The sequence below is a fragment of the Malus sylvestris genome, chromosome 8 (assembly GCF_916048215.2).
Source record: "Malus sylvestris chromosome 8, drMalSylv7.2, whole genome shotgun sequence".
NCBI lineage: Eukaryota > Viridiplantae > Streptophyta > Magnoliopsida > Rosales > Rosaceae > Malus > Malus sylvestris.
The window spans coordinates 2,606,778-2,620,298 of record NC_062267.1 but is presented as its reverse complement, the minus strand read 5'-3'; the positions used below and the strand labels follow the sequence as shown (position 1 = coordinate 2,620,298).

The following is a 13,521-nucleotide window of genomic DNA, read 5'->3' as shown; positions in this document are numbered from 1 at the left end:
CAATCCCACTCACATGTGCACTCCCTTGTTTAGGCACTTTTAGGTTTAAAATTTATTCACATTCTTTTTCTTCTACACTACACTTTATGGCTTCGTCACCCTCCAGATGTCGGCCAACACAACTCGATTTGGAGTCCAATGGAACTTTCCGGATCGGGGTGTGTCACTACATAGTGGACCAGGATCGAGAACACCTTCGACGACAAGTCTGCTCAACACTAGACCAGAACTTGCCAAGCATGGGGCAATGGCTATGGGGATAATTAAGGGGGTGGAAAAATAAAAAGTGAGTATGAGAGGGGAGGCGTGGAAATAATGGCTATGGAAATAACATAAAACTTTCTTATAGATAAACTTTATTATAACAAGGGTAGTTTAGTAAGCAAACTAGTTTTAACTTCAATTTAATTGAATTAATAAACAATTTACATGGAATCAATATTTTTTTCCCTCCCAGGCCAGATAGTTTAGAAACCAACTTTAATAGAAATTTAATTATGTTTCATCCTCAATCAAATTCTTCTTAAATTTAATGCTCCTCAATCTGATTACGAATTTGTAAACAAACCATTATTGTTTTAGGGTTAGAAGAAACGTAAAGTTAGTTTCACTTTTGCTAAGTTTTATTGTTTTAGGGTTTTTCCTTTTTCCTTTTTCCTTTTTCTTTTTTCTTTTTTAGGTATTTTATTTATTTATACGTATCATGAGTGAAATACGTAATTAGGAGAAGGTAAATAGGACAAAAATGATAACGTCACTGTTATTTATAAATAAATTGTTGGGTGCTGGAATATTGGTCAATCGACGACAAAAATTATAACCAATAAAACCGGCTTTCGCAAGGAAAGAAACTTCCGCAGCCTCGTAATTCTATAAGGTCCCTTTATATTCCCGCCGATCTCCGCCAATCTTGTATTATTTTTCACCGAAGCATTTCGTTGAAGCATTTCGTCGAACATATGAGAAGCAACTAATGTCGCAAACCATCAAGTACCTGCTATCGGAGCACCCAAACATAGTAAACTTCCGGTGGAGCACCACCCACTTATGGGGCTCCACTTGGTACTTCCTCTTCACCGCCATCCCCGCCTACATCGCCGCCGCCAGCGCCCTCCACCTCATACTCACACTCTTCCGCCGCCATGATCGCCCTGTCCCGCTCGGCCCAATCCCGGCAGTCCACAGCCTTGTCATGGCACTCATCTCCGCCGTCATTTTCACCGGCATCCTCGTCTCCTCCGTCGCCGAGATTCGCGATACCCGCTGGTTGTGGCGGCGCACCAAGACCACCCCCTTCCAGTGGCTCTTCTGCTTCCCGCCCGGCACACGCCCTTCCGGCCGCGTCTTCTTCTGGTCCTACGTCTTCTACCTCTCCCGGTTCCTCCACCTCCTCCGCACATTCTTCACCATCCTCCGCCACCGCCGCCTCACCTTCTTCCACCTCTTCAACCAGTCTACCCTCATCTTCATGTCGTTCCTCTGGCTCGAATACTCGCAATCGTTCCAGGTCCTCGCCATACTCTCCACCACTCTGCTCTACTCCGTCGTCTACGCCTACCGGTTCTGGACCGGAATTGGGCTCCCCGGGGCGTGCTTCCCGTTCGTGGTGAACTGCCAGGTGGTGCTGCTAGTCTGCAACTTGGTCTGCCACGTCGGCGTGCTTTCCCTGCACATTTTGAAAGGGGGCGGGTGCAACGGGATCGGAGCTTGGCTCTGCAACTCCGTCCTCAACGGCGCGATTCTATTGCAGTTTTTGAAATTCTACGTGAAAAAGTATTTGAAGAATTCAACGGCGGTTGATGAGGTTGTGAATCCGGCCACGCATTTGGGATCTGGGTCGGAGTCAAAGCGTGAGCTGCTCGTTAAAGAAAAGTAGAAAAGTATTGTCAACGGTAATCTTTGTAGCACAAAAATTTCGATAGAGTTATCCGATTATGGTAGTTCTCGCAACCTTTTGGACAAGAGAAATGTCTTATGAGTGGCGTGATCCGGCTTTCCCAACAAAGTATAAGGTTTTCCTTTTTGTAAATTTTTTTTATTTTAGTAGGTTATAGGCGTTCATCTCGACTCTGGCAAAGTAAAGAGCTTTGTTGGCTTAGGAGTTTACCTTTAATAGAAGATGGAAATAAGCAATATTGTGAATATGATATATCTTTCCTTAATAAATTGAAATGTGAATTTTTATTTGGAGAGAACAAACCCTTTTGTTGGATTTTGTAAATGAGAAATAGTAGAAGGGATCTCTTACCTTTTACTCAATTGAAAGAATGGTCTCTCAACTAAAAACTATGACAGTTGGTCTCTTAACTCATCAAAATGTGCAATTATGGTCATTTCGTTAACTCCATCAGAATTCTGTCAAAATGACCCATGTTGAAAAAAATCATTGCTACAATTGTGTTAAAGACTAAAGTTGAGGGACTATTGTTACAATTTTCTCATGTGGTTTCCTATATTTGCCCCTTGATTCAGTCTCATGTACATGACACGTGACTCATTTTGACAGAAGTTCTAACGAAATTGACAAAAATGATCATAGCTGCACGTTTTGATAAGCTAAGAGACCAATGACCACAAATTTTTAGTTGAGAGACCATTACTCAAATTAGGCTAAAGTTAACGAAAAATCTATATACAAGCATAAAATCGACATATGATTGATGAAGAGGGCTGTAGACTCTCAAAAGATTGTGTAAGTACTTAAAATTGACCCTATTATTTTGGGGTTTTATGTATTTTTCTTCTTTTCTCTACCCTAATTAATTGAACCATAAGAGGTTTTAGACTTATTTTTAGCTACATCTCTTGCAACTCGATTTTAATTTCAATTTACTCTCTGTAACTTAAAAGTTGCCACTTTACTACTTGAAACTCAAAATTCGCTTTACTTTGCCTCCTAGAACTCGATTTCGATCGCAGTTTGCCTCCTAAAACTTGAAAGTCATATTTATAAAACTAAAAATTCGTTCTACATTACCTTAGATCTGTTAATTTCTTCAGCCAGGCTAATCAATTTCTTTTTTAATTTTTTTCATCTCTTCCATTTCTTTTAAACTTAATATTTTCTTATTGTTGAATGTTGACGCATAACGGAGATTTATAATCAAATTTATTGCACATGTGGCATAATCTTATTGGGTTTTGTGTCTCACATATGTTTTAGGAGACGACCTATAAGTTTCAGAGAGAAATGAGAGTTCACCAGTCAAAGTGAAGTGAATTTTGAGTTTTAATGAGTAAAATGATAACTTTTGAGTTAAAATGAGATTAAAATACAGTTTTAAGGAAAGTAACTAAAAATAAGTCGAGATTTTATGTGCTTATTGTTTTGGTTGGTGAAGGTTCCACATGAAACGGTCAACCAAACGCAGCATGAAAAGAATACTTTGATCATTATAGAAGACCAATTATCTTTTTCTAAGTTTCAGATTGACCAATTGCTCTCAGTGATTGGATTTCTGGAATTTATTGTTTTTCTTATATGACTATGGTATAATTGCTTAGCAATTTCTTTTTGTCATTGCATGCGTAAACATGATTTTCATTGGTTGACAAAAAATTAATGGGTATACTAATAGGACATTAAGATGTGACATCCTTCTATTAGAAAAGGATGCAATCGCTCGAGAAGGCCGATTTTTTTCTTAGGGCGATAACGAAGGCCAATTATGCGAAAGGATATGCGTGCTACTTGAATACAAAATTTTCTATAGTAAAATCTGGCAGATGGTGGTTTACTGAAGTGGTAAAAGGTAATGACGCACACGCATATACATTCTAGTAGGGTTCAATTTTCATTGATTTTTATTCCCTTAATAACTAATAATTTAACCCATTAACATTATAATTTGTAAAAAAAAAAGAAAAAAGAATCAACTTTGATACATATCCTATTATAATCTTTAATTTTAGCTAATGAATAAAGTTTCCCAAACCATCAATCTTCCCCATTCCAAAAAAATAAATAAATAAATAAATAAAAATTTACATGGTTTAGGTCCTGCGGTCCTCCCTCTCTCCTCATGGCCTTTCATCCCTATGTCTCTCCTCCAAGACTGAATTTGTCGTTGCGAGGACTAGTGTGCTCAGGTCCTGCGGTTCTGCTACGTTGTGAATTAAATTTAGGTGCCCCACTGCTTGCAAGTTGCCATTGGATTTAGCAGTTCTGTTGCCTTGTGCAACCAGATTTTGGGGTGCTTGACATGTGGAAGCCGAAATCTCACTAGAGCAGTGAAGTTGCAGCTGACCTTAGCATGAGGGGTCCTTGTCCTCCACTGAGATGAGCTGACCGGTGGTTTCATTCTAGGAGTAGTATAGTTGTTTTTGCCTTGCCTTGCGAGTGTTTTGGTCGCGCTATTACGATGGCTAGATTGGTCTTCACATTTGAGCGGTGAGTTATGTGGTCTCGTCTATCAACAATGATTTGACGTGGCTTCACTCTATTGCAATGACTTTATGTGGCATTGCTTTTCAATGTGACTGATGTTGCTACTAGTATAACTGTGTTGTGTCTATTGTTTATTGTGCCAGATCAGTATTAATGGTGACTATACATTTGTGCTTGTGTTAGCCGTGTAGGGGTTTACTTTTATTTGTTTAATTGTGTAATACTTATATTTATTTCAGAATCACATGATTCTGATTTGGTGTCCGAAAATTAAAAGCATAATCATGAGAGACGCTTAAGGCTAGCAAATTTGGTGTCAATTTCGGCTTAAAGGCCCAACACAACACAACTAGATATATAGTAGAGCCCAAATCCAGAAACATTAAGCCTAAATGAAATGCAGAGAAAAACCCAAATCATAGATAAGGCTTAGAGTCAAATTCCCCCGTTATATAGCTACCATTTTCTAACTTGATCGTTGCATTTGGTTTTTGGATAAAGACATATTACTTGTTGCGGTATATCGAGAGGGTGTGTAGAGTTCCGATGTTCACATCGGCTCCCTCTCTTGGTCTGCCTTCATTGGCACTGTCGCTAGTGGACATCCCACTGGCTTCTTTGGTTTCTTCTAATTGGTGGCTGCAACTGGGGAGGAGCTATTTGCTGGATGATGGAGTTTTGCTTCCTTCCATCTCTGAGGCTTTGTCTGATCGGATTTATGGTGTTGGTTGGGTTCGATGGTTCGAGCTGTTTGCGAGGTGCCGAGGCAATTGTTGCAGTAAGCTAGGGATTACTTTTTCAGTCGGTTTGCTTTTGATTTTTAGCCTAATCTTTGGTTGGGCTCTTCGTGTTTCTTTTTGGTTGGCCCGCGTGGCCTTTGTATATTTGTTTTGTAAAGCTTTGTCGGCGATAAAACTTTTGCCTTTCTACCAAAAACAAAAACAAAAAAACCTGGATTTAATACACCAAAAGTTTTCCGGCCGAGGAGTTTTGCACAAATGACAACTCATTTTTTCTCTTTTTGTATCTTCGTCATCCAAATCCAAGCCGATCATCCCTTAATCAGCTCCTCGACATACCTTGGTTACCTCTATCAACCTTCATCAACGTCCGTCATGGCTTGATCTTTAGCAGCTCAATTTTCTTCTTGATTTTCACTATTGCATTTCCTTTCCCAGCAACCTGTACTTGGATGAATCCAATGTTTAGCAACACATGACGTTGTCACACATAGTTTCATCTTTTATGAGTTTATGAGACGTTTTCGGCACAAGAAGTACTATCGACTTATCGAGCCACAAAGAACAAGTAAGTGTGTTCATATTTACCCTAAAGTTTTGTTCATCCACATGTTTAATTTATACGCATTTGAGTCTCCATGTTTTGAGCTGTCTCTTTCTAACTGTGAGATTTTTGTGATTAATGACTTTTTTTGGTCGGATTAGATCTCAATTTGTAGCTAGTTAATCTTTTGTTTGTTTGTACGTCGTCAATTCTTCGTTTTGGTTTTCATAACTAGAAAATGTTTTGTTTTAATCTGGTCAAGTCAGTTAATCATGACTCTATACGTGCCCTTATGTTAAGTTTCAACCACTCTCACAGTAAATGAGCCTAAATTAAGATTTGTATGCATTCGTTGAGGAACAGCCATCAGTCTGCTGCTCAACTTGCGTCGGACTCCATCACCAAACAGCACTCATGATTCTCGTAGTAGTGAAAATTAAGATTGCTTTTTTTTTTCCCTTAATATTATTCCTTATTTTTTTAGATTTATCAAGGAGGAAGCTAGTAGATTTGTTTTTTTTTTCCCATCAAATTATCGAATTTATCGTCCCATGTATTGTATTTTACACCAATCAAATTTACCCAACAAATCTAACAGCTTTAAATTTTCTTTTTGACCCGTTCTCTACTTTCTAAAAAAAATAAATAATTCCATATTCGCACTTAATTTCATCATTTATATTATTATTGGCCTTTGTATTTATGGGGTATTTATATATAAATGGCCTTTTATTTTTGGCCATTTTAACAAAACGCGCTTATCTTTTTCTAGATTAATTTCTTCAACACCACAAACGTACTCTTCGTTCTCGGAGCAAAAAACTTCTCTCTAACTCAACTTTGGCATGAGGTATCTCAGTTTTTTTTTTCTGAATAATAAACTTCTTTACACAAACACATTGTTTTCCCCATTATTTTGTGTGTACTTGAGATGGAATTTCTACCTTTATTTGTTCGTGATTACATTTCAATTGCCAAAAAAAGGGGATTTGGCAAAGTAATTGAAAAGTTTGATAATTTGTTATATCTAAACGATTTTGGATACTGTTTGATTGAAACTTTGAAATCTCAACATTGGCATGAGGTATCAATTTTGTTCTCGGAGCAAATGGCATTTATGTGTGAAAGCATTGCTGTGAAAATTGAATCATCGCATCGCACCCCGAGAAAGTCATCATAGAGAAAAATTAGGGTTTGGAGGTCTTCATTCCCTTCTTTTTGTTTGGAACTGTTATTGGCATGCCAAGAAAGTCGCCATGCATCTGTCGTAACTCAAAAACTCTTCCGGTTGAGTGCATGATAACTCTTTTGCCGCCAATAACAACTCCTTTCTTTTTTTTCATGATTCAGTGTTATTTTCTTTCTTACATTTATATTTAGGGACATTTTAAGCATAGATTTTAAAACCCCATTTATTAATATTGCAGCTGCATTGAGGGAGGTTTTTCCTGGAACGAGATGGATGTTTGCAGTCCCTTGAAACCAGATAGTAAACTAAAGCACAGGCCTTTGTCTCCTCTTAGGGTTGTGAGGGGTATCTTATGTTTAGTAGTATTTCTCTCAACTGCGTTCACGATTCTTGTGTGTTTTGCTCCCATAATTGCTCTATTATTGCGCCCTTTGAGCATACATATAAGCAGAACAGCAACCTCCTTATTCTTTGGCATTTGGCTGGCCTTGTGGCCTTTCCTGTTTGAGAAGATCAACGGCACGAAAGTGGTTTTTTCTGGAGACACCGTGCCCCCTAAAGAACGGACTCTCCTCATTGCCAACCATAAAACCGAGGTTGATTGGATGTACTTGTGGGATCTTGCATTGCGAAAAGGGTCTCTTGGACACATCAAGTATGTGCTCAAGAGCAGCCTGATGAAGCTGCCAGTATTCGGGTGGGGATTTCACATTTTAGAGTTCATTCCTTTGAAGAGGAAGTGGGAAGCTGATGAACCGGTTATGCGGAAAATGCTTTCGTCATTTGCTGATCCTGCAGACCCTCTCTGGCTTGCCATTTTTCCTGAAGGAACTGATTATAAGTACTACCCTTTACCCCTCTTTTTTTTTTCTTTTTTTTTTCAATCCATTTGCATGTATATTTTCAGATTATTATGTTGAAGTTATTATATACAAGACTGTTGACCTCCATCTACATGTATTTCCATATTTGATCAAGGATAGAAGATTCGAAGTAATCTCAATTAGGTTACATAATTAGTTCAATTAAGATAGAATTTATGGTTACAATATTGCCTTAATTTGATGCACTTCTATACAATACATAAGTCTTGGACCCCATTTCTCACATTTTTTAATATAATGGTTACATCCCACATTGGCATATCTCATATTTTCAACTTGCAATTTTCTATATTGCATGCTAGGGTTTGTGTTTATTCAGTAATATATGAATATACGAAGATATATAGTTCTTCTTTTTGTCTCTATACAGTGAAGAAAAATGCAAAAAGAGTCAGGTATTTGCTGCTGAAAATGGACTTCCTGTACTGTCACATGTGCTACTTCCAAGAACTAAAGGCTTTTGTGCTTGCTTGGAAGCTCTAAGAAGTTCTTTGGATGCAGGTTATTTACACAAAACTCAACTCTGTGATTTTCCCCACAATTTCTTATCGAAACATTTTGAAGATTGTGTGTGCGCATGTTATACTTATATGTTCTCTGATGACCATCTAAATTGTGCTGCAGTTTATGACTTGACTATCACATACAAGAATCAATGCCCTTCGTTTCTAGACAATGCGTTTGGCGTGGATCCATCAGAAGTTCACATACATGTTCGGCGAATCCCTATTGAAGAGATCCCTGCTTCTAATGCCGATGCAGCCTCTTGGTTAACGGAAGCATTCCTGCTCAAGGACAACTTACTTTCCGATTTCAGCGATCAAGGGCATTTCCCTAATGAAGGAGGAGAAGAAGAGCTTTCTACATTCAAGTGCTTGGTAAATTTCATGTTCGTAATTGTTTTGACTATCATGCTGATTTACCTAGCCATTTTTTCATCCGTCTGGTTTAAAATATACATCGGTTTATCATGTGGGTACCTTGCCACAGCTACTTATTTTGATTTTCATCCGATGCCAATTTTAGACTTTGTTCAAGCAACATGTGTTTGCAATAGACCAAGAATTGAATAGCAATTAAAGGAGAAATAAAATGTCCAAATACCAATTTTTAAAGTGTTTTTGGAATGTTTATATATATTGTTGCACTTGCACCTGCGTGTGCTTGCCGCCGAATTCCTTATGCCAAAACAGTAGAATAATTTCAACGAGACACGGACATTCCCCTTGCTGCGGTTCCCTTCGGTCCCTTCCCGGGTTGGGTTAGGGGAACATCCGAGGGATTGCCTTTGCGGACCTACAACTAGGACGTCATTGCAGCGGTTTATTCCCAATTTCGCATCCCAGCCAAAGTAACCAGTCATTGTCTTGAGACAAGCAATAGATGCAAACTTCATTTTTCTAGTCATTGCAGCATTTAATTTAAAGAGAGCTGCAAATTTGCCTGGTAGCATGACAGTTTTCCATGTGCTATGGCGCGGGGATTCTTCAGTCTATGAAACCACATATATACACCGTCAATGTTTTTACAGATTTGCAGTGATTTTATAACATGTTGAGCCTTGGATCTTATCTTCCTGTAATTAGGTTCAAAAGTGGTATATCAGATATATCTGTTGAAAATTAATCTTATAATTTTCATTTTCTATCTTGAATCATCTTGAAAAATTGTTTAGTACATTGTAAATAGAAAGAACAATGTCACGTTTGAAAGTGCTTTTCTTAGAACAAGTAGAAGTGCTTGTGAGATGAGCGCTTCCGATACTATTTGATGGAAAAAGTTAAAAAGTTTTTACAGATTCTAAACGTGACCTAGATCTTTTTAAAATTTGTGACGTGCTAATGAAAGGGTTTATGAACATAAGTGTCTTGTGAAGAAGTATTTTCAATAGATCAAAAAAGAAAGTTTGGGGATTATTCTCAACTTTATGCTTAAAACAAATGAGAGAAATTTGCATCGTGGCCATTTGTTTTAACTTTCACACTTGACATCTTGTTCGTTTAGAGTACTGATCGACATTTTGATGTCCTGGGAAAGTTGTCTCTCAATCTACGAGGTTAGCTGTTAGTTGTAGACAGATTAAATGAGTGAAGCAAAGGGTATGAACTTTGTCAACCCTTGTATGTGAGCAGGTTTCTTTGTCTTGCCCAACTTTCTGGTGGATTTCGACTTTTATACCACAAATAAGCCTCACAGTACGTATCATGCCAATATATAGGAAACAATCAAACCCAGACAGTGCCAACGATTAAAAGAAAACGCGTTTTGCATGGCTCTGCTGGCATGCATTTGCGGTCTGCTTGGTTATAGCTTTTCTTAAAGGACGCCCCTTTTTTTATCTTCATAGCCAAACATGGTTTTCCAATCTTCTTGTTGCTTATAACTTAGCGATGTATGAAGCTTGTTCAACTGGCCAACCGTTTTAGTCCTTCCTGCCTCTTTTTTTTTACGCTGACGAGAATTAGGTCGGTTGATTAGAGCAATCAGTTTGTGCCATACACTCATGTTTGAATCACACTCCTCGTATCTTATAGTTTAATTATAAATCATCTTGTCAAAGAATAACGGCATTTGTCATTCTTCCGAATGGAAAATGATTGAAGGCCCAAACCATTCATTTTTTGTTGTATATTTGGGAGGGTAAAATGCATATTATGAAAAAAGTTGAGGCTCTACCATAAAATTAATTGACAATATGGAGAGTAGTCCAACATACTTATAAGCCCTTACAAGGTTTATCCTTTCACAATGTGAGACTCATTAAACTTCACCTCCTCACACGACCCCTCATGCGTGACAAATTTTCAAGCCAAACACTTGGACAATAAAAATTAGGTGGTGTGGAACACGTGTTGCTGTTCGGCTTCACATGTTAGCCACATGCTCTGATAACATAAAGAAAATTAAGGTTCCACCATAAAATTAACTGGCAATATGGAGAGTGGTTCAACTTACTTATAAACCTTTGCAAAGTTTCTTTTTTCACGACGTGGGATTCATTAAACTACACATCGTGAAAATGGATGACACGATGACACATCAGATTTTACATCGTGAATGATAAATATGGAGAGTGGTTTATACATCGAAACATAGAATTCTTGCAATTTTTTTCCGTAACACTAAAATAGATGACACGATGACACATCAGGTTTTACCATTGAAAAACAAAGCAAAGTTAAAGGGTAAACATAAGATAAGGTAAAGCTGCACACTCCAACTGCCAAACAATCTACCCTGGCGATCAACCAAACCAAATCCAACAAACTATTTTCCTAAAATAGAAAAAGTGGTGACAGAGAAAGATTGCCCCGCCTTTAATTTGATGACGTGGCAATCCCCCATTGGTTCATTACCTAGTAAAAGGTCGTGCTTCCGGCGCATAAGAACAGGCCCCACCATCTTATACCACGTCACGGAAAGAGAGGAAGAATTTAAAATACCAAAATTAACCCTGGGCGCAATTATAAATACCGATCACCAAGCGGAAGCTTGGAACCGCCAAATCGGATTAAATCGTAATTCCACAACTGTCCTCGACTCTGTCTTCGTTTTCGGTTATGGCGACAAAGCTCTATCTTCTTCTTTCTCTCTTCACGTTAGGTACGTACCTAAATCCCTCTTTAAACTAATTAAACATGATTAACTACACTAATTAATAAAGTAATTAACGTAATCTAAACTCGTTTCTGTTTCTGGGTAATATTCCCCTGCTTCTTGATGCAGCTGCAGGTAATGTAGTCCGCGCCACCCAATTCACTCTCCAAAACCGTTGCGGTTACACAGTCTGGCCGGGAACTCTCTCCGGAAACGGCGCTGCAATTCTCGGAGAGGGCGGTTTCGCATTGGCCCCTGGTACTTCTGTCCAGTTCACCGCCCCTCCCGGCTGGTCCGGCCGGTTCTGGGCACGAACTGGCTGCACCTTCGACGACGCGGGAAAAGGAAAATGCGTCACTGGCGACTGCGGGTCGCTAAAATGTGCCGGCGGTGGCGCGCCTCCAGTGACGTTGGCGGAGTTCACGATCGGGTCCAACCCGGGGGACAAGGACTTTTATGACGTCAGCCTGGTGGACGGTTACAATGTGGGTATGGGGTTGTGGGCCACCGGCGGAACTGGCGACTGCCAGTACGCGGGGTGCGTGGCGGACTTGAACGGCCGCTGCCCGGCGGAGCTGCGGGTGATGGATGCTGGTTCGGGGGCGGTGGTGGCTTGCAGGAGCGCGTGCGCGGCGTTTAACACGCCAGAGTTTTGCTGCACCGGGGAGCACGCGACGCCGCAGACTTGCTCGCCGACGCAGTACTCGGAGATGTTCAAGACGGCGTGCCCCACAGCGTACAGCTACGCCTATGACGACGCTACGAGCACTTGTACCTGTTCCGGGTCGGACTACTTGATCACATTTTGCCCTAGCGGGTCATCATAAACAAATGATCAATTAATTATTAAGTATATTGGTATAAATTAAATTTTGGCCTAATCGGATAAATGGTCCCCGTGATCATAAGGTATTCGGATGATAGCCCCTGTGGTAAAAAAATTCAGATTTAAACCCCTGTGGTCTAAATCGGTTAGGATTTATGCCTTTCTGTTAAATAATGCTGACGTGGCTGCCACATATATGCCACGTGGCTGCCACATATATGCCACGTGGCTGCCAAATGTCTGCCACGTGATAAAAATAATAATTTTTAATTTTTTTTTAAAAAAAACCTGAATTTTTACAAAAAAAAAACCCAGATCAGCAAGAAGAAGAAGAAGAAGGAAAAGGGAGAGGGATTGGGTCGCGCGGGGAGAGGGCTCCGGCGAGGGGGGGAGCTGGTCTCCGGCGGGAAGAAGAAGAAGAAGAAGAAGAAGAAGAAGAAGAAGAAGAAGAAGAAGAAGAAGAAGAAGAACGAAGAGGGAGAGGGAGGAGTCGCGTGGGGAGACCGGCGGGAAGAAGAAGAAGAAGAAGGAGAGGGAGGAGGGTCGCGCGGGGAGAGGGCTCCGGCGAGGGGGAGCTGGTTAGGGGTGGGTTCAAAAAACCGAAAACCAAACCGAAAAAACCGAACCGAACGAAAAAACCGAACCGAATTGAAAAAACCGAACCGAACCGAATTCTTTTGGTTCGGTTCGGTTTTAGTGATCTAGAAACCGAACTAAACCGAACCGAACCGAATTAATTAAATTAATTTTTTTTTAATTATTTGTTTTGGGTATTATTTTCTAAACCCAATTTGTAAGTTAAAATGTGCTAAACCCAATGTGTTGCCAAACTTTAAGCTCAAAATATTTAAAAAGGCCTATAAAAACTCTAAACCCTAACCTATTATTTATCCCCCATATAAGGTTCCGGAACCAAACCTCCTCCAGAAGTACCTACATCCATCTCCATAGCACTGCCTACTTCTGTCCTAGCTTTCTTTTCCAAATCTACTCTCATATACCATGTAACAGAATCCATAAACATTTATTTCGGGTAGATTACTTGGGTAATTTGTGATGGAAAAAAATCTAACACACATTAAATAAATCCACCCACGCATTATTTTTACTAATCAAGTTGTCAACATGCAATTACAAGCAAACAACCTTGATCTTTGAACAACATCATACAATTTAACTTTTCTAAGTCATTTGTACGATTTTTGTGTTGTGAGGTTGTTAGTTTGGACTTTGGAAGACTTGATTGATGATTTTAGTTCAATTTTAAATGTTTATTTTCATTGTCTTTGATTCTAGTTAGAATGCTTATGTTATGATTGTGTTGGATATGTTAAAATTTAAAATTTCAATGTTT

General features: G+C 39.3%; 3 protein-coding genes across 5 annotated transcripts; all 3 read left to right on the top strand.

Moving 5' to 3' along the window:
• Positions 1–746: 746 nt before the first annotated feature.
• On the top strand, positions 747–2,184 carry LOC126632153 (elongation of fatty acids protein 3-like). Its single transcript, XM_050302396.1, has one exon. It carries the CDS (start codon positions 974–976, stop codon positions 1,874–1,876), a length of 903 nt encoding a protein of 300 aa, XP_050158353.1. The 5' UTR covers positions 747–973; the 3' UTR covers positions 1,877–2,184.
• Positions 2,185–4,835: 2,651 nt separating this feature from the next.
• LOC126632152 (probable 1-acyl-sn-glycerol-3-phosphate acyltransferase 4) lies at positions 4,836–8,859 on the top strand. 3 transcript variants are annotated; one of them, XM_050302393.1, is made up of 4 exons: positions 4,836–5,695; positions 7,099–7,701; positions 8,115–8,245; positions 8,369–8,859. In XM_050302393.1, exons 2-4 carry the CDS (start codon positions 7,130–7,132, stop codon positions 8,815–8,817), a joined length of 1,152 nt encoding a protein of 383 aa, XP_050158350.1. In that variant the 5' UTR covers positions 4,836–5,695; positions 7,099–7,129; the 3' UTR covers positions 8,818–8,859. The 3 variants fall into 3 exon arrangements, with proteins under 3 accessions (XP_050158350.1, XP_050158349.1, XP_050158352.1); XM_050302392.1 differs by lacking the exon at positions 4,836–5,695 and adding an exon at positions 6,406–6,521; XM_050302395.1 differs by lacking the exon at positions 4,836–5,695 and adding an exon at positions 6,572–6,871.
• A 2,098-nt stretch (positions 8,860–10,957) lies between these two features.
• On the top strand, positions 10,958–12,209 carry LOC126632154 (pathogenesis-related thaumatin-like protein 3.5). Its single transcript, XM_050302397.1, has 2 exons — positions 10,958–11,347; positions 11,471–12,209. The coding sequence occupies exons 1-2, from the start codon at positions 11,305–11,307 to the stop codon at positions 12,166–12,168; spliced, it is 741 nt and encodes a 246-aa protein (XP_050158354.1). The 5' UTR covers positions 10,958–11,304; the 3' UTR covers positions 12,169–12,209.
• The last annotated feature ends 1,312 nt before the right edge of the window (positions 12,210–13,521 follow it).